The sequence below is a fragment of the Carcharodon carcharias genome, chromosome 10, assembly GCF_017639515.1.
Source record: "Carcharodon carcharias isolate sCarCar2 chromosome 10, sCarCar2.pri, whole genome shotgun sequence".
Lineage (NCBI taxonomy): Eukaryota > Metazoa > Chordata > Chondrichthyes > Lamniformes > Lamnidae > Carcharodon > Carcharodon carcharias.
This window is the reverse complement of record NC_054476.1, coordinates 165813279-165840942: the sequence shown is the minus strand read 5'-3', so window position 1 is coordinate 165840942 and position 27664 is coordinate 165813279. Positions and strand designations below refer to the sequence as shown.

General features: G+C 45.3%; 1 protein-coding gene across 2 annotated transcripts in view; it reads left to right on the top strand.

Moving 5' to 3' along the window:
- mrm1 (mitochondrial rRNA methyltransferase 1 homolog (S. cerevisiae)) overlaps window positions 1–26555 on the top strand; it is a 96712-nt gene extending 70157 nt beyond the window's left edge. For both annotated transcript variants that reach the window (XM_041197369.1, XM_041197367.1), the window contains one exon: window positions 26234–26555. In XM_041197369.1, the coding sequence (XP_041053303.1) occupies window positions 26234–26310 (77 nt within the window). In that variant the 3' untranslated portion in view covers window positions 26311–26555. The remainder of the gene's footprint in view (window positions 1–26233) is intronic.
- Window positions 26556–27664: the final 1109 nt, after the last annotated feature.

Sequence of the window (27664 nt, the reverse complement as noted above, 5' to 3'; positions counted from 1 at the left end):
TCTTCCCTACCCTTACATTGGCTACTGTGGAAGTTGCTGTCAGGTGCTCCATTGTATCTCATCCCAGTGGCTATCCTTCATATTTGACTCTCAACAGTGAGTGCTGACGGGCTATTCCACCAGACAGGGCATCACAGCTGAGCCCTAACATCCATATCTGTGCACTTTCCAACAGGGTCACAGGGTAGTGATCAGGACTGCAAGCCAGGGCTGAATATCTACTCCCTACACTAGGGGCCCCCTGAGGACATTGTTGCACTCCTACCGTTAACCAGGTTGTGATCAGCTAACTCAGCACAGAGCAGGGAATTCAAACCTGGAACCTTCTGATCTGTACGATTCCATTACTTTTACTCACAGCTCACCATCGGAATCTTTGAGATCTTACTAAGTACTTCTGGATGGGCAAGCAGCAATCAATGTATATAGAACAATAACTCGCATTTATGCAGTGCCTTTAACACAATAAATATTGTTTTTCCCTAAACGTCCAGAATATGATTCCCATTGGTGGAATCTTCCGGTAGCGGCAAGGTTGTTGGCAGCAGGACAGAAAGTGATCAAGACTTCTGCTCGGGAGCAAGATGACAGGCTCCATGGGATTACGCAGCAGCCAGACAATTAGATATGCATGTGTGAGGATCATGCCGAATCATGTAGCAGGGGTGGGCTGAAAGTCAGCATCCACGCCGTTACCTTGGGGGTGGGGTGGGGGGGGGGGGTCAAAAGTCCAGGCGCCATATTTAAAAGGCATCCGGACAAACATTCATTCCCCGCAAGCCAGGAGCAAGAGTCTGGCAGTCATTCTGGAGGCGTTGACACTTTTTTACACCCATGTGTGAAACCTACTGCTGCTACCATCATGTCACAGAACAGACAATGAATGGCCCCGTGGTTTAGTGACGCATCACTGCAGGTTCTCCTCTGGGCCTTCTGGGAAAGGCAGGAGGTCCTGTTACCCAGGGATGGCAACAGGAGGCTCTCCCATCTGACCATGGCAGCCTGGGACCGGAGGTTTCACCCATGGGGGCCCACTCCAGAACCTGGGTGCAGGGCAGGGACTGGGTGAACAATCTGCTGTGCTCCCACAAGGGTAGGCAGCATGGCATAGTGACTGCAAATGGGAATCAAGCGGTGTAGGTGTGCGAGCGCAGAGGGGTGTCAGACAGGAGTTTGTGTTGCAGGACTCAGAGGCAGATGGGACATGTGCACTGAGTGTGTGACAGCCACTTGCTGCTGTGAATGTTGTGCTGGTGGCAGGACAACGTGGGTGTCAAACACTGACTGGAAAGGGTTCAGGAGGTGCCATGGACAAGCATGCTCTTAAAGTGGCAATGCACCCAATGGGGTGATGCTCAGTCCTTCTGTGTGTCTGTGTGCAGGAGAAAAATGCTCATAAACACTGGGAGTGATCAAGGACTGGAGGAGGTGTCCCCGATATTAGAATTCCTGATCCTGTTGGAGGAAGAGGCCACGGAGTCTGCTGGGGTGGACCGAGCCTGCGTAAATGGAGAGACTGAAGTCTCACAGCCATCCAGTGAGGATGATTCCCATCTGCTGTTCACAAATGGACATACAATGGCCTGAAAGATTGTTGAGAAAAGGGATTGTGCATAACCATCAGCTAATTCCTTTTGTTCTCACGGCAAGTCAAAATCTATATAGGTGGAGACAGCCTTCCCCCAGCTCCAGCTCCAGCACCACCTCTGAGGATGATGATGCTGAATCCTCAGAGAAAGCAACATTATGGCATTCCCCTGCACCCTCCACCAGTGCAGAGACATTCACCTTGATCGGTTCACATTATAGATTGGGCTTGGGGGTCACACTCTGGTGTGCACATCTGGCGGGAATGTGCCTGCAGCTGATGGAGGATGTGACAGCCTCGGAGGACTGCTGGAGACCAGGCCCATGCTGGGCACCATGCAGATGACGAGCCTCTGGATTTGGACATAAGAGACCTGATGGAGATGTAGAGACAGGCAGGGGAACATCAGGCAGAGACACCAAAGGCCGTGCGCAAACTTGAACGAAGGTTGGAGGAGTCCTTCCATGTTCTGAGTACCGTCAAGGCTTTGGCATGGGAGCGCTTGGCTTCCTCCATTGAGAGTGTGGCGACAACCATGGAGGGCCTGGTCTGGCAGATAAGTGGTGGGCAGATATGCCCTTGGATCTCCACTCCATCATGCTAGGCATGGGTGCAGTGCAGCAGTGGATAGGTGTGAGGGTGATGGGGCACTTTGACCTCCCTCTAGATGCCCCTTCCTTTCAAGGAGTAAAGGAGGTGCCATCTTGCACCGACAGAGAGGAGGAATGCCAGCCAGCCACCCAGGGGGCTTCATCCCAGGACACTCCAAGGATGCCCTGCCTCTCCCCCTCCCCCTCCCCTCTGCCAGTGACCCCATCGCCTCCAGCAGGTCAGGCCGAGGAGTGTGCACCTGCACCTGTGGAGGAGTCCCTCAGCAAGCTGGAGCCCTCTAGGCCTCAGACCACCAGAGGATGCCCGCCAAGGTCATCTCAAGCCAACAGGGTGTGGCAGTCAGCAGGCTGCCTCCACATCAGCTGTGGATGTCAGGGTTGCACCTAGGTTCAGTGGTAGGAAAAGAAAGATTAAGGAATTATAAGGACATAAAGGTGGCACTGGTGTCTAATCACCATATATATGAAACACATGAATAATATGCAGTTAAACATACATTTACACGTATGTTGTATTCTCATTAAGCTGCTAGTTGCTGCAATGGTCGCATGTATTTAAGGGTGTTGCACTTTATTCCCAATCAGTCTCGGACGATATGGACCTATGGATACGCCATTTATTGTGTCACATTGTCAGTAGTTGCATCTCTGAGTATACTGACAGGCGTAGGATTGAACCGTGGGCATCACTTGTAAAAGCTGTGGCCTTGGAACGCATCGGGCAACCCAGCAGGTCGTGTTCATCCGGTTATCATCCCTCTGAGGCTGCTGTCTGAGCAGCGTCTGCAGCCGAGTCACTGCACGTCTTGGGGGTGTCCGCTTGACAGAGTTCTTTGCAAGGCATCGCCCCAATTGGAGAATGTGTCAGTGAGACATGAGTGTATCCCTGCTAAATTAACAGTGCATGTGTCCTCCGATGTAGCATGCATATGGGCTTGCCTGTGCCAGGACTCTGCAGCATTTTTCCTTCCAGGTGTCAGGGGTGACAGGAACGTGCAGTGTTATGCAGGTTGTGTTGCGCTCCTGCAGGCACTGATGCCACAATGTTGTTAGAGCAGCACAAGCGGCATGTGTTTCATTTCAGATTGGCCCATACACAGGATCACAATACCAGGAGATTTCATGTGAAAGCATAAAATTTAATGCAGCTATAAGAACATAAAACAATGAAATGAAACAAATACATCTGCACCCATGAGGGAACTCCAGCCTCCCTGCCAACAGAGGATTAGAACTCACGGTGTAGCAGACATGTATCGGTGCCTCACTCATCCTGGACTCTGGTGGCAAGAAGATTGTCACGAGGCTTCTGTGCTGCACCGCAACATCCACTCCCTCATCAGCAGCATCGTCTTCCCCTTCCTCCTCATCAGACAATTCATCTGGCTCCTCCATCTCCCCCTCTGCAAAATCAGCCCCCTTTGCTGAGCAAGGCTGTGCAGGGTGAGCAGACCACCATCCCGGACACTCCTTCTGGTGAGTACTGAAGCGCTCTGCTTGAGTGGTCCAAGCAGCAGAACCTCATTTTTAGCAGTCCTATCGTCTGCTTTATTGTTACCCTTGTTGAGGCATAGACGGCATTGTACCTCTCCTCGGTGGCACTTTGAAGGTTTGGCACTGGTGTCATCAGCCAGGCTCTCTCTGGGTATCCCCTGTCACCAACAAGCCAGCCCTGTTGTGGATAAGGGGGAGCAAAGACATGTGGCACCTGCGAGTTGTTCAGGATGTAGGCATTGTGAGAGCTCCCTGAAGGATCTGGTTTCTGTATTCACATACCATATTGAGAGTGAAACCCCTTTCTGTTAATGAATGCAGCGGGCTGATCCCTGGGAGCTCTCAACGCCACGTGTGTAGTCAATTGCACCCTGCACTTGTGGGAACCCTACGATTGCAGCGAATGCTCTGGTTGCCAGGCTCTCGGTGGCCGGTACTGAAGTTAACAAAATCATTTGCTCTTCTGAGGAGACCATCGATCACCTGCCGGATACATTTGTGGACGGCTGGGATAATCCGGACATCTTCCCAGTGGAAAGAGCCACTGGCGAAGGAGTTTAATGCCACTGTCACTTTTAACGTTACCAGCATTGGATTGTCTCTCAGCCCTCACGGACACAGGTCTTCATGGAGCAGCGGGAATATGTGATTAATCACATCCTGGGACATCCTAATCTGCCTCTGGCATTGCCCCTCACTCATCTGCAGATAGATGCAGCGACCGCGATATGTCTGATTTCAGGCTCACCCTCGCACTGGCTCCTGGTTGCCAGAATCTTGTGCTTCTTGAGCCTATTCCAGTGCTGCCCCTTGGTGCTCTGGCCATGGCTGCTCCTGGCCCTGGGCCACCCTCCACCGATTCCTCTCCAGCCAGGCCACAGCCAGAAGAAGGGTTGCCTGGAGCCAGCATCGTGTATGCCTGAGGTGATTTGTGAACAAATTGCAAATCCATCTAGTCAGCATATTCTTTGAAGTTGTCTCTCTGGCCCTGAGTATTTCAGCCAATGGGAAGCCCTGTAACTAGCACCGGTTTAGCCTTGACCTCCCTCCATCCCACCCCATGGAGAAGCCCATCCTGGAAGACCACAGATGAACTCTCCTCTTGTTCATACACCCGTGTACATGGAGACCACAGCATTGACCGGTGTAATGAACGCCATCTGCGTGCACTCTCCCTCAAAGACCATTGGGCTTCCCTCTATCACCCTCGAGACACAGTCGAGAGACCCCAGCCTTGCCACTATAGATGTACCATCCACTACAATATCAGCCATGACCACCTCCAGATTATAAACTGGCACAGTGTTGCCATTCCCCCACCCCTCTCCAGGCACCAGGGAGCTAACCCCCACCTCCCTCCCTCCATCCCTCCCTCTGTTCCCCAGTGACACTTTCACCCTTCCCCGGTGACACTTCCTTGGTCAGACTGCCTCCCTTCCCCAGACAGACTTCCACCATTGGCCAGCCCCTTTGACCCATGCCCATTACGCCCCAGCCTCCCTCCCTCGGTTAACCTCCATGCCCAACGCAAGTTAGACAACTGCCACCCTATCTCAATCGTGGCCTGGCATGGGAGAATGCTTCCCAAAGAGGACAAAGCAGTGGCTAATCACTTCAAAATCCAGGAAGATGACTGCCTCACCTGGTGCACACCCCTTATATGCGGTCATGAATCTGAAGACATTGCTCAAGGCTGACTTAGTTGGGAAGGGGAACTTCATTCTGGAGAGCTGGCCTTTTAATGAGCATGCATGCCATGCAAATACATGCAATAGGGCTTCTCAACGCCTGCCGATGGGGGAATTCGGAGAACTTAGTTCCAAACTTTCACCCCGCTGTGGGGATTCGGATTTTGGGCCTCCTGCGCAATTGGGTTTCCCCACCCTGCCGTCCTGCTTGCGACAGCAGTGGAAGAATCCGCCCTTCGCCCCGGCTTGGATTACCGACCGACATTATATTAGATCCTGGATGCAGTGCAATAGGAGCACACACAGCAGCTGGCCTGAAAGCTATAAAAGAGGGCCTGAAGTGATTCACTGCCCTTTCCATACATATTGATTTTAGTCCCATAACTGCTACAAATCTTGATTTGTTTGCTTAGAAATTGCCTTGGATTCCATGCCAGCCACAAGGTTGGTAGTGATAACTTATCATTTAGGCTTTTTCTCAGGACTGGTTTGAACCCCTGCAATAAGGACTCAAAAAGCAAAAGGGCTGTTGACCGCTAATAATATGCATAAATCCCTCCCCAGTCAACGAGGATGCTAATTTAGGTATTGCAAAGAATCAGAGATTTTCAAATGTTTCTCAAGAAGATTAGCACTTCCGAACATACATTGGTGAAAACCTTTTCTTTTATTTAAACTGTCACGAACAAGAGTCATATTGATTATGACGCATTGTTTCAAACAGTTTTGTGAAATTGCTGAAGAAACGTAGAGCTGATTTCGCAAGGCAATGCCCAGGATGAGTCAGGGTCAAGTGCAATAATAAGGTCAAGCAGGGTCCGAGAGCAAGGACCCAGATAGGGGAAAGGAAATGGGGAGGGAAAAGAGGCAGAGGGGAGGGGGAAGTGGGGAAGTGGGAATGAGGTGGGAGGGAGGGGGAAAGCAGACATGGGGGGAGGTGAGGAAGAGAAGGAGTGGTGGGAAAAAGGGAGAGCTGCCAGGCAAACAGAGACAGAGAGGGAGAGAGAGAGAGGGAGGAAGAAGAGGGCAGCAGAAAAGAGATAGCCGGGTCAGAAGGCGAGGAGAGGGAAGGTGAGAACGGAGATAAGCGGGAGAAAAGGAAATAGAGAGGAGAGATGGGGACGTAAGGGGGATAAGAGGAGAAGAAAGAGAGCAGGGGTTGGCGAGAGGGCATAGATGATATTGGGTGCCTTAGTAGTGGAAGTGAAGTGAGTAAGCTATAAGACTGAAAAGTCTCTGACAGAGGCAGGAGTGATTTTGATCGGATAAATGGTAAAAGCTGGGGGATTTGAAATGGTCTTTTGACAAGAATGAAATGGAGGAACAAGTTTGTATGTCTAAGGACTAAACCAGCAGGTGTGTCAGTACATTGTGGCCGGAATCGTTCGCTCTCATTGGCAGTGGGCGTCATAGCGGGTGTGAGCGGACAATATGGTGAGAAGGCCAAGAAATCAGTTTCACTCCAGCATGAAATCTCAGCGGGGTCATCCGATGGTGCCCACCTTGCAGATCACAAATCCTGCTGGAGGCCAGCATGAATCCCGCTAATGGGATGCAGAGTAAGGCCAGACTGAAATCCACCCCCACGCCAGATTTATCATTACGTCAGTGGGAAAACGGGCTGGCCTCAAACAGGTCTGGACAAGCGTGATGTGCAGAAGTCGGGACTTACCTTTAGGGACTTGCTCAGATCGTGGACACCTGAGAAGAAGATGCTGGAGCCCGACAGCTACCGGACCCTGGGAGGAACACGTACATCGCATGCTGGGTGGATCCTTATGCACATAGCTCTGCCATGAAGCAGCTCTCAGAAGGTGGGAGGTGTTCACTCAGCAGCTTCACCATCGACTCGCACCATCTTTCATGGTCTCTGTTCATGCTTCGGGCCTGCCTTTGGTCCTTCATGGACTTCGCCATGGGCTGGTACAGACAATCAGTGAAGAGGAGGGTGTGCAGGTGAGGGTGGGGTTGAGGAAACTAAGGCACCGAGGGGTAGTAAGGTTGGGAGGCGGGGGGGATGAAGATGTTAAAGGGAAGAGGTTGGGAGGGATGGGGAAGAGGGGAGTGAGGTTGGGAGGGGGAAGGAAGGTGTCCGAGAGGAGGAGGGAGTATGGGGGGAGGGGGGTGTAACGAGGGATAATGCTGTGAGTGGGGAGCTAGGTGTAAGGGAAGGAGCTCAGAGGAGGTAATGTGTCCAGAGGAGGGAGGGAATTTGGAAGGGAAAACGTATCTAGGGGAGAAGGGTGGAGGAAGGAATAAGGGGGGGGGGGGGGGGCGGGTGTAATGTCCAGGTGAATGTACAAGGGAGGGGTCAGTGGAGCCAATGAATGCCTCCTGGAGAACAAACCCAGGGGTGGGTGTGGTAGCAGGGAATGGTGAGTGTGAGATGGGACAGAGGGAGCTGGTAGGGTGGGAGGGTGAGGGTGCGTTGGTGAGAGGCTGAGGGGCGGCGAGGGTGGTTGGTGTGGACACGGATGGGGGTGGGAAGGACAAGGTTGGGAAGGTCAATGTGGATGGGGGTGGGGTTCTCAGGAAGGTAGGGAACATGAACACTCACCTGGACATCCTGGAATGACAAGGGTTTGGGTGGGGGGTGGGGTTGGAAGGGGGAGGACTCACAAAGCCTGTCATTGAAGCTGAAAGACAACATTACACATTATTCAGTGAATATATTTTCAGATTATAAAGTGACAAAATGTGTTCACCCGTGCAACCACTTGTGATCGGAATTTCTTAACTTTTCTAGGCCTACCACTCCTTCTAGGTGCTGCCCTGACATCTGCAGCAGGGGTGGAGACAGACTGTGGAACAGTTGGCCCTGATGCCTTTGGCATGTGTCCTCTAGAGAGCTGAAGCCCTGAGGGCCCCAGCTTGCTTTGGCTGTCCACCTGTGGGCCAGCTGCTCCCTCTGCAGTGGCAGTGGATGAGGTTGAGGGAGGTCACAGGCAAAGGGGACTTGGAGGCAGTGAGCAGCAAGCCTCTGAGACTGCTGGGTTGATGGCTGGAGAGTTGGCAGAAGGTGGGAGAACATCATGTAGAGCTGCTGGAAGCCCTCAATTGAGTGGCACATGAGTCGTAGGAGTGCGTCCGCCTGCTCTCTGATGAAGTGGTGACCACATGTTTACGCATGGTGATCTACATGGGACTCCATGGAAACTCTGGTCCAGCAGATCACAGAGGTGCACGCAGACCTTCGCTCCATTGCTGTAGCCATGGGTAAGTTCCTGCAGTGGCAATGTGATGGGGAAATGGGTCACTTCAATATCCAGGGGTGTCCAGCTGCTGCTCCTCCTCCCTTTGGGTGCCAGAGGGCCCCGGCCTGACTCTTTGAGGAGAAGGTGCACCTGGAGGGTTGTCGAGGTGCCCCATTTCCCCATCACATTGCCACTGCAGGAACTTACCCATGGCTACAGCGATGGAGTGAAGGTCTGCGCGCACCTCTGCGTTCTGCTGGACCAGAGTCTCCACGGCGTCTGCCATCCTTCCTGTGGAGACCAACATGTGCAAACATCTGGCCACCATTTCATCAGAGAGCAGGCGGGCACACTCCTCTGATTCATGTGCCTCTCCATTGAGGGCTTCCAACAGCTCTGCGTGATTTCCCCCACCTTCTGCTGAATCTCCAGGATGAGTAGGAAGGCTGAATCCAGAGGCTCCACATCTGACTCAGGCCTCACAGATGCCTCTTCCCCAGCGGTCCCCAAATGCCAGGGAGCTCGGCTGAACCTGCCCCCTCCTGCTGCAGACACGTGTCTGTGAGCTGACAACCAGATTGTGAACCCAAGGCTGCTCTAGATCTAGGTCCCACTAGGGTGTGTGTCTCTGCGCTGGTGGAGGGTGTGGGTAAGCGCTGTGACGGGTCTTCCAGGCTGTCTATTTCCAGCTCTTCAATGGAGGAGGTGTCCTCTTGGCTGGAGGTGAGGACCTGGATGGAGCTGAGGGACTTGCTGGCCTTGGTCGCTTGGCGGATCTCCCTGTGAATCAAAGTAGAGATAATTAGTGTATGGCAGCAGAGCCAAAAGCGGGAGAGAGAGCATTTACAGTTGCGTTGAGAGAGGGAAGATCTGGTGCAGGATCCTCACGTGGGTGTTCACCACCGACCTCATGGTTGCCGGAGGCTTGGTCCACGTCCTCACCAGTCAGCGCGATGGCACGGTCTTCAAAGTGAGTGAAGGGCCTAATATTGGCCTCTCCACTCCCAGTTGGGACTTCTCTGCTGCTGTGAGCCAGCTTCTGCTGCATGAAAATTGAGTGTGAGCAGGACACATGGCACTGCGTGGAATGTTTGTGTGGTGAGTGAAGACATGGGAGGGATGAGGACCCGAGCTCCAGAGGATATATGAGCCTTGTGGAGATGTGAGGGTGTGTGTGAGAGTTAGTGGCGTTGCCCTTTGACGTGTGAGATTGCTGTGGATGTGTGATGGGTTTGGGAGTGTGTGTTGAGAGTGATGAGGTGGTTGACTTACCCCCATCAGAAAGGATGAGAGCATTCATCCTCTTCCTGCACTGGATGCCGACCTCCTTGGTGCTCTGTCAGCGCTGACTGCCCTTGCCTTCCAGGCCGGACTGGTGACTCTGGTGGACCTCGTGTGGCCAGAGTGGGGGTAGAGGACATCGTGGCGGCTTTGCGCCAGGTCCAGCAGACACCCCTAAAGATGCATCATTAAATTTGGGGCTGCCGTCACCTTTGCTTTCGGGACCATCTGTCACCTGGAGCTGTCCTGGTCTGTAACATGAAGCAGGCTGTGCTCTCGTGCACGTTAAATATGGCGCCCAAACAAGGAAGCGCTGATGTCACAGCGTGGCAGGCAAATCGGAGCCCTCCTCATGTTTCCCACGAATGCATTATTAATGAGGCTGGGAAGGGGATGATATGGCGTGAAAATCTGCCATTGCAGCTGGCGTGTGAAACGTCTTTTCTCATACCCACTACTGCACTTTGTGCAAATCTGGGACAATTCTGCCCTACGGGTACAGGGATCTGCGTGGGAACTAGAGAGCGAGTCATCACTGTTGAGCAGTGGAGTCAAGCATGCCTGACCCGTTTCTTTGGAGTTTCACGGGGTTTTAATTAAAGGTGAACTTCAAAATTGATTATCCAGTGTTGGTTAGAGCTCTAGCGTCAGTTTGATGTAGCAAATAGGCTGAGGTGATCTTTAAAGGAAACGCTGAACTGACAAGGAAGACAAAGGCTGAGATCCTAAATACCCCGCAAGCTGTGTATCGTATGCCAAACAAGATATTCTTTATGGCAAGAAAGGGGGAGTTCCAAATCAGTACAGTGAAGATGTCACATCATGTTGGTTGAGCCCCACTGTACTGAATGGATCAAATAATGTGACCCATTTACTGGCACAATACCTTAAGCATGTTGTCTAATGCTATTGTTGTTACATGGTTCTATCACCAATGTCTCCTGCCTGAGTTTGTACATCCACTCGGAGTTTTAATAACAGCCTACATACTGCTTCAATCCATAACAAGCTCAAAAATTGGTGAGTCAAGGGCTGATAATTAGACTTCCAACACTTCCTCTTTGAAATTATTTGCTCATTTGTTGTGTTTTCTTCATTTGTCACACTTCACCAATCGCACTGTAAAAATCGTTTAACTCTAGGGTTGTGAATCTTTGGAACTCTTTACCATAGAGATCTGTAGATGCCCAGTCACTGAGTATATTTAAGCCTGAGACTGATAGATTTTTGAACGCAAAGAGGATAAGGGAGCAAGCAGAAAAGAGGAGTTAAGGTCGAAGGTCGGTCATGATCTTAGTGAATGGTGGAGCAGGCTTGAAGGGCCTTGAGGCCTACTCCTATTTCTTATCAAAAACAGAATTACCTGGAAAAACTCAGCAGGTCTGGCAGCATCGGCGGAGAAGAAAAGAGTTGACGTTTCGAGTCCTCATGACCCTTCGACAGAACTAGGTGAATCCCAGGAAGGGGTGAAATATAAGCTGGTTTAAGGTGGGGGGGGGTGGGGGGGGTGGTGGGTTGGGTGGGGGGAGAGAAGTGGAGGGGGGGGTGGTGTGGTTGTAGGCAAAAGCAGTGATAGAAGCAGATCATCAAAAGATGTCACAGACAACAGAACAAAAGAACACATAGGTGTCAAAGTTGGTGATATTATCTAAACGAATGTTCTAATTAAGAATGAATGGTAGGGCACTCAAGGTATAGCTCTAGTGGGGGTGGGGGAGCATAAAAGATTTAAAAATATTTAAAAATAATGGAAATAGGTGGGAAAGAGAAAAATCTATATAATTTATTGGAAAAAAAACAAAAGGAAGGTGGAAGAAACAGAAAGGGGGTGGGGATGGAGGAGGGAGCTCAAGACCTAAAGTTGTTGAATTCAATATTCAGTCCGGAAGGCTGTAAAGTGCCTAGTCGGAAGATGAGGTGTTGTTCCTCCAGTTTGCGATGGGCTTCACTGGAACAATGCAGCAAGCCAAGGACAGACATGTGGGCAAGGGAGCAGGGTGGAGTGTTAAAATGGCAAGCGACAGGGAGGTTTGGGTCATTCTTGCGGTCTCCCCCCACCAAACCCACACCCCCCCCACCACCACCACCCCCCCCACCCCCCACCTTAAACCAGCTTATATTTCACCCCTTCCTGGGATTCACCTATTTCTGTGGAAGGGTCATGAGGACTCGAAACGTCAACTCTTTTCTTCTCCGCCGATGCTGCCAGACCTGCTGAGTTTTTCCAGGTAATTCTGTTTTTGTTTTGGATTTCCAGCATCCGCAGTTTTTTGCTTTTATTTCCTATTTCTTATGTTTGTTTGGTCATATAGCACTTTGTTTCCAATGAGGTAGTAATCTGTGAGGAACAATGTCTTATCATTTACTTGTGAAATTCACTGTCCACTTCATATATTGATTCAATGTGTTACAGCTGGGGAAATGACTTTCTGTTGAGATCATAACGTTGTTTTCAATGTTTTTGATTTCTAAATTAAAACAAAAAAATAGAATAAAAGTACAGTTGATTGAAATAAAAGGTGGCTTAATCTAGGCACGGTAAATGTTAGTTGAAGACACATGCAGATATTGTCAAAATAGCAAAAACAGCTGAAAGCAGAGAAAAGATGAGCAACAAACTTGGCCAACCTACTGTTTAGTGAAATTAGTATTATACAAATTGGATCCAGATGGGGCGTGAGAAATGATAACTTAATTGCTGTACTAAAAAATCCTCAAAGAATTCTTAACAGAAAACAAAGATTAATTATTTTAATCTATGTAATTAGATAACATTTTTTAAACCACCAGCTGACTTTCATTTTATTGAAATGAAGACTGGTTTTGGTTCTTGAGACCATTTTTTTTGAGTTTATTTCTGTTTTCTCTCCTGCCACACAGTCACAATCAGGTCCTTCACTTGTAGAAAAAACAGAAAATACTCAAAACCCAGAGCTGGTCATCTGATGAAAAATCATCAACCTGAAATGTTGGCCAGAATTTTACGGCCTGTCATGACAGGAATGGGGCTGTAAAGTGCATCAGCCATTCTAAACTCCATTGGCTTCCTAAAACTCAGCTGTGGTAAAATTCTGCCTGTTGACTCTGCTTCTCTTGCCACAGTTGCTGCCCAATTTGCCCAACGTTTCCAGCAGGTTCTGTTCTTTCTTCAGATTTTCAGCACCTGCAGTATTTTGCATTTGCTGAAGTACTTAAAATTACAGAATCGTAGCCGCATTCTGTCCTGCCACCATTCTATCAGTCCATTGGGCCCTTGCCAGCTCTCTGCACTGAGAATATACACAAAAGTCTAAATAACCAAAATCAGTCTTTATCTCCATTATCCTGCGATTTATTTTCCCTTCAGTTGTTTTTCCAAGGTGTGATTGAATCTGCTGAGATCATAACCGCTTGCTGCATAAAAAAGATCCCCCTCATGTTGCGTTTGGTTCTGTTGCCAATCACTTTAAATCAGTGTCCTCTGGTTCTTGACCATTCCACCAATGGGAACAGTTTCTCTCTATCTACTCTATCCAGACCCCATCATTTTGAACACCTCTATCAGATCTCCTCTCAACCCCAGCTTTCCCTGATCCATCCACTGAAATCTCTCATCCCTGGAACCATTCTTGTAAATCTTTCCTGCGTCCTGTTTAAAGCTTCCACATTCTTCTTAAAATACGTGCCCATTACTTCACTTAAGTAAATATTTTAAACGTGTGAGGAAATTGGATAGTCAATGTTGGCAGCCTGCTTAGTCATGAGATAGAACACATTCATGGCCACCCTACCTCCATCTGATGTCTACATATGTGCACTTGCCTGTGATCAAGGGGGAAAGCGGGGAGGGAGATGGGAAAAGGAGGTTGGGTATGCCACTGGTCAGGCACTACTGCTTTTCTAAGGTGGGTGTTAAAACACATTGGTAGGGCAGTAAAGAGGGAGCTTTGCTCTGTATCCTTACTTGATCAAAACTGCCTTATGCTGACACCAGATGCCCCAAGTTCCATTCTTTAACATCTCTCAACTCAACTGATACACAAAAATCACTATGAAGAATCTTTCCGATTGCAAAACGTAAATGCTTTGCTTGGCCTGAACTGTCAACTCTCATCTCATTTTAAACACATAAGGGATACAAGCTGAATTTGTTGCTGTTGATTTGACAGATACTGAGCAAGACTGTGTAGAGTCAGAAAGTATCCTCCTCCTCCAGGTACTGTGCCCTAAGACGGTGTTTAATGACAGTGGACTTCCATTGGATTGGTCCATGATTAGACTTGTAAAAGTACAGCAGTGGTTTGCCATTATCTTCTTCAGTACAGTTGACCATGAAACTCTCCTGCTTTTATTGGCTGTCATCAGGCATACTGGAAGGATTTGCAAACTGATAATCAACCTGCTCGGCCACATTATGAAAGCACCTGCCATACAGCCCTGAAGTGGGCCTGGAACCTGGAGTTTCTACCCTGGAGGTGAGGACATTATCACGGCACCACAAGACCTGCACAGTTGGAAAGTATAATCTCATCGTTTGTGCCCTGCGTTGGATTATTCAGATATCCCAGATTGTGCTGTCAATACATTCACCCATTCACTGAGCTCACTCTCATGTTTTATGATAAAATGAAATATAAGTTGTGTGGTATTTTAACATATTCTTCACAGACATTAGGCCATGTTTAATGACCTGTAGCTCTTTCACAATGAGGGAATATTTTCCTTAATGGGCTGCTCTTAAATCTCTCTGTGCACTTTAGACAGTTGTTAATCTGTTTCTGCTCAGCTATAGTTAATAGGGTTCTTGACTGAGCAAGCCCATCTCTTACCTCTGGCCTTGGCCCCTCTCCCTCCTTCCACAAACCCAGGGGCCTGTGTGTCCTCAACATGCAGTCCACTTACCTCTTCATTTTCCAATAACTTTCTGCCATTTCTGCCACTTACAACATCATCCATACTAAAATGTGCCATCCCATCTTGTCCAGGACCATTCCTTCTGGTCACCTTTACTTCCAGCTGTCCTTTTCTATGCAACCACAGCAAATGAAACATCTTTCCCTCCTTCCCATGTCATTGTCCTGTGTATTGATGCCTCAGTTGCAGATTGGCTGACCACCTTGCCAAGCACCTTTACTTTCCCTGCTCTGACTTCCCTGTGGCTTTCTGATTCACCTGCCCCTCTCATTATCAATCAGGCCTCTCTGCCTTTGACCTCCTACATCATTCCAACCATGCAGGACACAACCTTTTTGAGCATTATCTCATCTAACCCATGTAGTGCACTGCTTGGAACAATTTGAAATTTCTAATCTCCTTGGAGATACAGAGATCTTAAGATGCAATGGCAGACCTGTTAGCATCTTGGGAGGAGGGGAGTTTGGTTAACATTGGGATGTCAATCTTTCGCCTGTAAAGGAAATATCATTTTTTTTCCTAACATTACTGTGGGATACTTTAAAGCTGGCTTATGGTGGCTGTGTGTATGTATGTTTGTGTGTGTGTGTGTCTGGTTTAATTGAACTGTAGACAGTTAGACTGTAAGGTTTGAATCATCAAAAGGGCTTAGGTGTAAAATCTCCATTTGAAATGGAGGTGGATAAACTAGGATGAAGTCTCAGCAGATACAGTGTGAATGGAATTTGCATTTTTAGGTAAGTTGAGACGTTGTATGATTTTCAAAGGGACAGGATAAGATGCTTACAACTAACAAGATAAATAAGGCAAAGTTATTAAGTTTATTTTTCCCAAAAGTGCTGGCCACAGTGACAACATGAGAGATTTTTATATTTTAGGAAAAGTAACTTCCAAAGAAAAATTGAAACAATGGGATTTACAGCTCAAAAGGGAGGAAATATATTTAAAGAAAGATGGAAAGCTGTGTGTGGTGTTGCCGTGTGAGATCTTGAAATGTGCACTGTGTGAAACAGAATTATGGGGAAAGTGTCTAGTCACCCTGGGGAAGTTTGCTGTTCCAGTAACCAAGGTTTTGTTAAATGCCTTTGGAGTTCCATTGTTGAGTGAGAGGGAGAGAAAAGCTATGAAATCTTTCTCTTACAGCAACAATATGTGCTTGTGGTAATATTGCTGGATGTTTTATAGATGAAGAAACTACTTGGACTATTGCGTGGAAGGGGTGTGTAGTTGGAAATCTAGTTAAGTAGAAATCTTGTGAGAACTGTTGGAAAATTAAATGTAACTGCGTAACTTGTGTGCTTAAGTTTTCTTTCTTTTTGTTAACAAATGTTTTCATTTAATTTTTAAAATCTTAAAAGCTGGTAGTGGACTCATTACTTCGAACTTCAGTGCACAAACCTCCTTATAATAAATACAAATTGCAACATCATTGTGATAGCGTGGCTTAGTTTCCCTTTGGGATTTGGCCAGCCTGGCACATTGTAACACATCAGAACACACTTCCGGCAGGATGTCTGTAGCTGGGGTGTTCAGAGATCTTCTCCCTTTCTGGGAATTTTTATGGTAATGCCAGTTTTTAATTTCAGATTTTATTCCTTTTTCTATTTCCCACTTTCCATGTTTTGTTAATACCTACTTTTCTTCTTGTATTGCCTCAGCTATAGCCCCAGAGTTCACTCCCTGCGGATCTAATCAGCAGGAAGCCGTTTTTTAAACTAGATGTTCTCAGCAGCTGGTCAGGACAGGCCCACTGGGTTTGTTTTGGTATTGCTGCAGACCTACACAGGGGCCATGTGCCATGGGTCACTAGTGCCCTCAGGCACCAATACAGGAGTTATCTTCATTTGCATCTTCCCCAAGCCTTTATTTGTGTTACTTCCACGTCCTTTTCGTTCTTTTCACTGAGATGACCACCCCCCCCCCCCAACTTATCAACTTAAAAGGTTAGAAACACTCGACAATCCGGGCAGCACCTGTGAAGGGATAAAAGCCAAGAGGTTGAAATTAGTCAATGACAGCAGAGCGTATGGTGAATTAGGAGCCTTTTAAACACTGCACTGGTTTTTATTTGCTACTGACTTTGAATTGCCAAGATTTTTAACTTCACATCAGACACAAGCAACAGGAAGACGAAGAAATGAGTCTGCAAAGGAAGACTGAACTATTGTTCAGTGAGCTTCAGTGGAGATTGGGCCTGGTGAAAAATGGGCAGCCAGGATGCACCTACTCGGTTTTGCTGGCTCATACCAATTTCACCCCCAGGATATTTGGGGTGTAATCCATCCTCAGTATGTTCTCTCCTCAGACCCTGCTTGACCTGCTGAGGGTTTCCAGCATTTCCTGCTTTTGCTGCGGATTCCCAGCGTCTGCAGGATTTTTGCTTTGTGTTCGATTCTTTTTCTTTGCAATGTCAAGAAAGACATGATTGGATGTTCAACTTCTTATTTCCAGGAGTCCTCTTGGTTTCTGAATTTTCCCCGTCTGTCACTCCCATCCCCGATCATCTCCTCTCCACTTTATTTTGTTCCATCCTATTGAGGGATCTGCTTAGTTTCACTGGGTGAGATGCACCTTGCCCTGTCTCTCTCTGCTTTACAGATGCTAACAGACTTGCTTTGTTTTTTCCCAGCATTTTCTGCTTGTTAACACCACGCTTGAGTTCCTTCAGCATATCTAAGTTGCGGTGCCCTCAGTATACAGTGATTCAACTTTTGTTTGGCTACAGCCTAAGCTGGTTTGGACACCGTACGTTAACAGGCAGGTTCCGATTTAATGTGGGGATGGTGCAAAATTGACCATTTTTCACCCAGGCAGACAAGGAAGTTCTCAGCATTTCTGCGTATCCTTCAACGTCCCTGCTCTCTGGCAGGGAAGAAGTACACATGTCAGTCCTAATGCCATTTTCTAAAGGAATGATTTGAACTTGTGCTGGTGAACAAACCTGTCACCATCTGGAGAATGAACACTGCTTAATTGCCATGGCAACGCTGGCCAGACACCAAAGCTGCTCTCCAATGTTGCGATCTTGCTGACCCCGAGTGTTAGAATTATTAGCTTTAGCCAAATAATATAATTTGTGTTAATATACACAGTTTCCTCTCTGTTCCCAAGCAAAGCTCTCCCCAGAAGGCGGAATGGTGCCTTAATTACACTTTTAGCATAAATTGATTAATGTGCAGTATATTATACACTTTTGTTTAAATACCCCATTTATTAACACCCTAAATGTATTTTAATTTTCCTCAGCTATCAAATTAGCATATTGCTTCACAGTCCTTATAGCATGGGTCTCGCAGCCAGGTCTGCTCAAGTAAAGCTATATTTTAGCTGCACCACGAGATGGAGCTAACATGTAAACATTGTAGATATTGGCTTTCAGCACAATGAATGAATGGGATTTGATTACTTTCTACATATTTTTAAGCGCCGGCACTGACGACCATTCTCACTGCCCCCACCCCACCCCACCTTACCCTCCCTACTACCCTCCTGAATTTAGCAGAAGTACGATTTCTGCTGAAATAAAATCTTTTTTCTTTCTCTCTTTTTTGATTCATCTACTTTTAAATTTCAGTCAGGGGTGCAAATCATTTCCCCGCATTGCCAAAGTCCCTTTAACATTTGGAATCAAGGTGGAGGAGGGGTTGGGGGTGGGGGTTGCTTGTTTAGCCGGTGTCCCTTCCCTTCCCTTTTCCCCCTTCCCCACCCCTGGCTTCGCAACCAAATGTGTATTAACTCAAGAAAACGGGCGAGGGGAACGTGGCACGGAATCTGCCTTAATGAGATCTGACAGTGTTGTTTAAGGAAGAATAAATATAAGACCTTTTTTAAAAAAAAAAATAAGGAACCGTCCGAGTTAACATTCCCAGGTGCTTGCTAAATTTCTGTCCTTGAATTACACCTTAATTTGTAATGAATTCCACAACGCCCCCCCCCACCCCACCCCTGTTGTCATTGTCGGGTAATTTATGTCTGACCTATTGGTTACTTTTTAACCCCACATTTAAGTCCAAATAAGAGAGCCCAAGCAGCAAGTAAACAGCGGCTCCTCATTTATCCTGCCAATTTCAGTTCATAGAGGCGCGTTGAAATTAACTCTCTGATACCAAGGAGCGTGATGTACGATGGGGAGAAGGATTGTAGCCCAGATTATTACTGCCACCTAGCACCTCCCACCCCCCGCCCCCCCAACCCGGTGATCAAAAGGGGCTGCCGTTTGCACTGATGAATTCTCGAAATGTGCCTTTCACATTGTTTGGCTGCAGTCGAGCAGGTTTTCTTTTTCAGTGAATCCCTTTCCAAAAGGCAAGGAGGTGTCAGTTCACTCTGCCTGGAAGGTGGTGTGATTGTTAAAAAGGGTTGTCCCACCCCCCACCCAGTTCCCCGTCTTTACTAACATCCCAACATCAATATCTCCCAAACTGTCGCTCTAAAGGTGCGTTGCACTCTGTTGAGCTGATAAAGGTGTAGCTGACGCGAGCTCACTACTCTCAGACGCACAAGACAGACAGACACACACACACACACACAGAGGGAGGGAGGTTTGTGGCAAGGAACGGTTTCTGTCACCAGAGACAAGCGAGCAAGGCAAGCCGGCTCCTTGTTGGTAACCAGAGGATGGTTAAACACCAGTCAGAAATCCTGCCCAGATTTTCTTCACCAAAAGCCCTGAAATTGGATGGTATCTCTCCCTCTCCCACAGAGAGAAAAAAAAACGGCCTACTTTTCCCCCAAACCATTCATTTCCAAAGCGTGTAAGCCGATTTTTCAAAAAAAAATGTTAAGTTTTTTTTTTAAAGGGGTTACTAACAGTGGATTGCACGTTTTGCGGCACAGTTCCTCTGACTTCATTCCCTATGCCGACGCCTCCAGTGGCCCCCTTGTGATTGACATTTACAAATTACCCAGCAGAAAGTGTTCAATCTTTGACCCCTGTGTTTCTATTCAGGAATGAGTGAGATTTGCAAGCATTTTGTCATATAATTACAGCAAATCCCTTGAAAATTTCCTCAACAACGCTTATATGAATTGTAATTTTTGCAGACAACGACCGGTGGAATTGCATTAGGATGCAAAAAAAAATCAAAAAATGATCAATTCAGTTTAACAAGATTCTTTACACACTGTGGATTATGTAATGTGCTTGCTAGAGAAAAAAAATCTAATATGTGGTATTTCCACACACAGGAGTGCTTTTAAAAATCCCTATTTTGTTTCTTTTAGTTACTGCTCCTAATATCTCTGGCTTGGTGTCAATTTTAGTCTGAGTATATTCTGTAGAGTGACTTGGCATGTTATTTTATGCTAAAGGTCTTATTTAAAAGCAAGTTGTTATTCTTGCAAGTGTTTTGTGGTATTTTCTGTATTCACGCTTTTGCAACATTGCTTTGATTAAAAGGTGAATTGGATGGACCGGGCGGTGAAGAGATTGGGTAGGAAAAGGCAGAGAAGGAGGTGGGAGAATAAAAGGAGGAGGCAACCAGTGGGGAAGAGAGGGGAACAGGAAATGTGGAGGAAGAGAAGGCGGAGGAGCTTATGGTGAAAGCAGCAGGAGGTGCCTTCTGCAAGAGGCCAAGCATTGTCTTCATTATTAAAACACTTGAAGGAGGGAAAAAAAGGGTACAAAGAATGGGGCGAATCAGATTGTGCTTCAAAAGAGCTGGTGCAGACTCAGTGGACCAAATGGTCTCCTCCTGTGCTATTCTCTCTCTCTCTTCAGGTACCAAACCCTGAGAGGGCATTGACATTGACAACAGCATGTGTTGGTTCATGGTTATGCTTGGCAAGAAACTGCAGTGGTTTGCCATTGCCTTCTGCAAGTTCCAGCTGGTCAGGGGACTCGCGGGGTCATACCAGCTGCCTTAGCCATTTTGGAATGATTTGCAGGTTGATGATCAAACTATCTGGCCACGTTCCAGACACACCTTTCGTGGCCATTGAATATTGGAGTGGGACTTGAACCCACAGCTTTTGGCTCAGAGGTAGGAACACCACTGCCACACCACAACACCTCTGCTGTAACAGTCTCTGATCCTAAATAAAGCAAGGAGTGGGAGGCGGGGGGGGGGGGGGGGGGGGGGGTAGGGGCAAAGGGGGAGGGGGAGCTGGGAAAGAGGGGTTGAGAAGGGGAGGTAATGGTGTTGCTGGACTAGTAATCCAATGCTTTGTGGACTGGGGTATGAATCCTGCCATGGCAAATGGTAGAATTTGAATCAAATAAAATTGAATCAAAAAAAAATCTGGAATTAAATGTCTAACGATGACCATGAAACCATTGTTGTAAAGACCCATCTGGTTCACTAATGTCCTTTAGGGAAGGAAATCTGCTGTCCTTACCTGGTCTGGCCTACATGTGACTCCAGACCCACAGCAGTGTGGTTGACCCTTAAATGCCCCCTGACCAAGGGAAATTAGAGATGGGCAATAAATGCTGGCCTAGCCAGTGACTTCCTCACATCTGATGAATTAAAAAAAGATTTGTGATGAGCAGAGATGGAAGAAGAGGAAGGAAGACATGTGCATGACATAAAAGTGCTGTGAGTTGGGAAAAAGGGAAGGAATTAGCATTGGAGGAAGCAATATGATAAGAAAGCATTTCTCAGTGTATCTCAGCTTATGTATACACAAAGGACTTCAAGTCTAATGATTTTCTTGCATATTTGAACAAAAATATGGGGTGGACAATTATAGCATTGTTCTTTTGGCTTAATCTGCATTAAGCTGGTTTGTAATGCAAATATATAACTTTAAAAAGTCTGATAAATATAGACTATATCTGTTGCTTTTTAAAATACTAATGATGGATGTGTATTTTGAATCTGATTTAGAATAGATTTTTCATTGAGATTCAGTACATTTGCCTGTAGTGGTTGAATCAAAGTTTTCTCATGGCAATGCACCTTATTGCTTTGAAATATTACACACATGTTCCAGGATGACTCTCTCTATTATCCCGTCTGATGTGGCATTGTTTCCGTTGATAAATTTGGAAGAAAGGGCAGGACCTATAGTCCTGAACAACATCAGAGCTCTTGGAGTCTTGTTTTAACATTTCATTCAAAAGACAGCACAACTGATAATGGAGCACTCCCTAAGTACTGCATGAGTACTATTCAAATCCATGGCATCGCCCTTCCCTATCTCTGTAACCTCTTGCAGCCCTCCCAACCCTCTGAGATATCTGCGCTCTGCCATTTCTGTCCCCAGCCCATATCCCACTTTAATTGAAGCACCAGTGGCAGACATGGATTCAGTTGCTGTGGACCTAAGCTCTGGAATTCCCTCCCTTTAATTTCTCTATCTCCCCTTTCGTCCATTAAGATAGGCCTTGAAATGTGCTTATTTGACCAAGCTTTTGGTCATCTGTCTTAATATCTTTTTATGTGGTTAGGTGTCAAATTTTGATTGATATCGCCCCTGTGAAATGCCTTGGGACACTTTACTACATTGAAGGAACTATATGTTGTTGTAGGACTGTAAGTCTCAATATTGCTCTCAAGTCTCTGAACTTTCAAATTTCTGATTCAGGCTAGAGGGCTATTACTGAGCTTATGGCTGACACCACCAGAGGAAATGATGTATAAAGAGTTATCTAGACTGGTATTGTGCTGCAACATTTGGTGAAGCATACTAATAGTCTAATATGCAAGAAGTACCTTGCATTAGCTACCTATGCGCCTGTTCCTGTTGTGACGAAGCACCCACTTTAAGCAGACTGTTATAAAACACTTCTCGATGATCGTGAATGAACATAGGCTCCAAGGTAACACCAATTGATCTGCTGTATATAAACATACTAAGGGTGAATTATGGCATGGAGTTCAATACAATTACTATATGCCACAGTATAATAAAGCAAAATGTAATTTGGCTCATAGTTTAATAAAGAGTACTAAAATATCGCCATAAGGGTTACCGAGGTGATCGATAGATGTTTTCCGTTTTAGGGATTATTATAGACAAGAGGTCACTTTGTAACCCAAGATCAAAATATACAGTGCAATTGCCTTTGCTTCCGTCTGCTGTTTGTTTTATTGTGCCCTGGGGTTACAGTGATTTACCTGTCCATAGTCAAGGGTCAGCAAACATAATGAGAATATCAGCAATCAATAATCTTTTCTATGTGCCATCATGGGGCAATAAGCTTTTGTATTATTACCCTATAATGTTGGTTGTAGGTAAGCACTGCTCACTAAAGAGGAGTTACCAAAAAAATGGAAATGGCCATTCGGCTGACATGAATCCTGTTCAGCTTAGTGACGAATCTAAGGATGTATTAATGAGAAATGTTTAAATGCACACAGTAGAGCTCCCAAACAATGTGTTAACAATATAGCAAATAGCTGAGAGTTAATATGCAATGGAATTGGAAGTGATCAAATTCTGCGCTCATGTCACATTTTTGAGATAGAACATTAGTGATAATATGTGCACATCTCAATCCACAATACAAAGAAAGGGATGACAATTGTGATGTCTGCTTTTCACCGTGCAGCTTTTAAGGTGTACCACTCCATATGATTATTCCATGTAAATGAAATAATTAAACAGAAAGCAATATTTAATAAAAACAAGAGAATCTGTAGCTCTTTGTGGCTGAACTAATCTTCAACCATTGCATCTGTGATATCATCTGCAACAGAAGCCGTATTCTGGGTTCCTTTGAAATGCATAATACTCCTTCCTGTAAATTGAAGCTTATGTGATGAAACTGTAGGATGACATATTGTGGCATGACCCTCTCCACTGATTGCAGGTGAAATCTGCAAAGGTAAATCTGCCAGTGTGTGCACATCAGACAATTTAATTTTCATCACTGAGTGAAACTGTGAGCAATAGAACCTTTTCAAATGATAATGCGCACTTTGAGCAGCATAATTTTTGCTGGTGGGTTTGTACTTTTAGGCTGCGCAGTGAGGCTGAACAGGAGTGAAGAGAGATTCTTGCAAATGTACCATTTCCCCTTCCCTGGTTATCTCTCCCATTCCCCTAACATGTATGAGTTTGTCAGTTCTGCCTAGTGTGATTGTCATTTTCTCTGTGCAAAACAGAGGATTGAAATTAATGGAGAAAAGGTCAGAAAAGGCTGGTCACCTTCCTCACTCCCCTAAATTACTTTCCTCTCCAAAACAAAATCGGAAAGGACAGATCCACTTGCTGTAATGGATACCCATAGAGTCAACAAAGTCACTTAAGTTGGATAAAATGCAAATGGAAGTAAACCCAACAGATTCATTTACAGAAAAAAAAGAGATGTTTACAGTTTTTGTACATTGTGACATTCCCTCTACAATAGCTACACCAGCATAGTTAAATGACAGGACTTGGTACATTGTGGTTTTCAACTGCAAGTCATCTTCAATAGCTGAAATCACTGGATGGCTCATTACATTGAGCTATTTTTCATACTAGCTTCTCTAATATCCTGTAATCCTATGCGTTTCAAATGACCTCAGGCTAGGGAAAAAAGTTAAGACATAAAGCATATTAGTGGGTTAATTGCCCTGTTGTAGCCTCTAGTAGATTCTTGTAGAATTTTACTGCATTAATTGTAAATTGCTTTGTACTTAATATGGGCATGTGTTCAGATTAATTTCTCTAAATTGCTAAATTGTCACCTGCTGGCCTGAATATTTTTTTTTGGGGTGGGGGAATCTTCTATTTTTCATATGACATTTATGATCTGTTTTTTGGTTAAATCAACCATTTTGTTGTTAATAACTTCTCTTTATATCAAATACTGGACAAATCCCCGAAAGCTTCAAATTATTATCAAGGGTTTTTTTTCAAAAAAAAGTATCAAGGAACACATTTGAAATGTTCCATTAAAGGGAAGCCCTTCCAGGTATTGCTTATTAAGGTGTGCATTAATATATTCTCTTTGTTCTTGTCATTAACAAAGAGTGATCCTTTTCATCAAAAAGAAAATTAATTGAGTCGCTCTTTATTTGAGAGAACTTTTCACAATATAAATGAAAAGTCTATTTTTTTTTGCATAGCAAAAAGTGCCAAAGAAATTGCTGGTGAGATATTGAACTAAAAGTGTGGGAGTGAATTTAAACAAGAAGAAACATTCTTGCTATCTTTTTTTGTTCTATACAAATAGAATAAGAGATGTTCTATTTTCTGTGCAATATAAAATGCTGCCCACCTTTCTGGAACAACAGGTTTGTGCTTTTGTTTGCACTCTTCTAACAACTTGTGAAGAAAACAATAAATGTATCACTAAGAAATATAACCTAGTATTGGAATGGTTACCGTAAATTATTGGGTCCGATTTTCCTATCACAATAATGGTGGCTAATGGTGCTCACCACTGTTTTTGTGCAAGTGGTAAAGCAGCTTCAGGCAGGAGGCAGATGCATGTTTAAACTAAATATCCTGAAGTTGCTGTCTGAGTTACCACTGTTAGCTTTGTGAAAATGGCTGTTTCATTCACCACTGAGATGCATTGTTGGCTGGTATGGAGTTGTTCTATTTACTCAGTGGTTACGAACTAAGCTTTCTACAGCAAATTAAGTCTTGTCCATTCTCTTTTAACAATGCGCTGAGTATTAATTATAGCCAAACAACCTCACAAGCATTGAAAACATTAACTAATACAAGGGTGTTGTTTCATTCCTTCAGGTTTTAATTAGTGTTGGAGATTTTTAAAATGTCAAAATTAAAATTCCTCCATCCAATCTTTTTTTCCCTTTCTTTATTTTTCTTTCTGGACCAGATGTAACTTGAATTCACCCACTGTATATTTCCTTCTCAACCCTTGAGCTGTTAATTTCACAATCCTTCGATCTGATTGGTTAAGGAGATGAGCAGTGGTTTGCCCTATTCACCCTCAGTCCCAGGGGTTTTGTTTCTCTTGCTGCGCCATTATCAGGTTGCACTTTTGGCAACACACCACGCAAAAAAATCTAAAAACCTAAGCCGACAAGTCTAACGACCGTCAGATGCTGTTGGTTGCTCTGCAAAATCTGGCCCATTGTCATTGTTAGCCCAAACATTAAAAAAAGGCCACTAGAAGAAGCAATGTCTCCCATAATAATTACTTGGGTTTGTCAAAATGACTCACATATTGTGGGTGCAATTGGGACACCTGCTTCCGCACAAATTTGCTTAAAATTCATCATTTATGGGAAGAAAAGTAAAAGCTGACTACTTTTAATTATGTAATTAAATCTGTACCTGTGCATTTTGTGGTAACTGGATAACATCCATAGTATTTATAGGGCAAAGTGTGATATCCAGGTAACTAACTGCTTATCAACGTTTCCAATCTTCATGTCCTGACTCCTTTGGAGTTCAACAGCAAGATAAGCGTTGCCTATTAGCGTTATTTTGTTAAACATTTTTCAAATATCTATTGAAAATATCACTGATTTCTTACAACCCATGCCTATTATGATTACTCTTCTGAATTGTGTTTCACTGAATCCAGTGCTGTTTATATGCTTTATGACTTGTCATTCATCTTGTTGCTGTTTGTAGGATCTTGCTGTCTGCAAAATGACTGCCACATTTGCCTACTCAGCCCAGTGACTGGATTTCAAAGCAACTCTATCTGAGTGAAAGGCCTTGGGACATCCTGAGAGACCTGATAAGACACTATGAAAATGCAAAGTTGATTACTAATTATGTTGACTGTACCAAGTGGGTTTAATTTTCTGTAGGGACTATCTGAGAACTTGCAGTTTTCTCTTCACAGCCTTAGCACTAAGTCTGCTGTGGATTGAATCAGAAAAGTAAATAATGTTCAGTATTTTTATTGTACCTATTAACATATGTGCATAAATTCCTGTGTATGCTGAAATGTAGATGTTAAAGTTATTACAATTGTAGCACTCAGAGGACATTATATTCAACATGTGGGGTCTCTGGACATGGAATTCAAAGAGACCATTTTCTTTCTATACTCACTGGAGTTTAGAAGAATGAGAAGAGGATTCTTATTGAAACATATAAAATCTTGATGGGACTGGTTAGGGTGGATGCCGGGGGGTATATTTCCTCTTATGGGGACCCGGGGACGTAGTTTAAGAATACGAGGTCCCCCTTTAAAGACAGGAGTGAGGAGAATTTTTTTCTGTCAGAGGGTCTTCAGAGTGTGGAATTCTCTTCCCCAGGAGGTAGTGGGGGCTGGGCCTTTAGAGTTATTCAAGGCCGTGTTAGATTTTTGTTAGACAAGGTAATCAAGGGTTAGGGGATGCAGGCAGGAAATTGGGGGTGAGACTACAACAGATCTGATCTTACTGATTGGCAGAGCAGGCTCGAAGGGCCAAATGGCCTACTCCTGCTCCTAAGTCGTAAGTTCTTATGTTTCTATTAAACATAGCCTGTGAAGGGGTATTGGTTATTTATGACACCTAAAAAATCCTTGAAACACTCTAATCTGCTCTTAACATCTAACTGTACAGTGTAGCTCTCTCCAAATATACTATCCATATACTGGAGTTAGAATCGAAGATTGATAAGTATACTTGAAGGCCATTCTCCTCATAGTCACCATAAAAATGTTGACCATAATTGGAGGTAGAGAAACTTACATCTTCAATTGGCTTAAAGATCTCATCCTGAAATAGCTGTTATGCAAGCTCAATTTAATGAAATCTCCCTCTACTATCCAGATGTAGGTAGTCATGACAAATATGTTCTCCAGCTACATTTCGCCTTCATACCAGCTCTCTAGGAGGTCTTTGTGGTGCAGTGGGTAGCGTTTTGGCCTCAGAGACAGAAGCTCTGGGTTCAAGTCCCACTCTAGAATTTGATGGCCAAGGAATGTGCATTTATAATGTGACCAAACAGGTTGAGTATCAACTTGTAAATCTTTCCAACACACGCCAATGGCAGGTGGTAAGAATGAGAGAGATTCCTGGCCAGCCATGTGTTGGAAAGAAAGTTGGAGTCTCAAATAGATCCAGA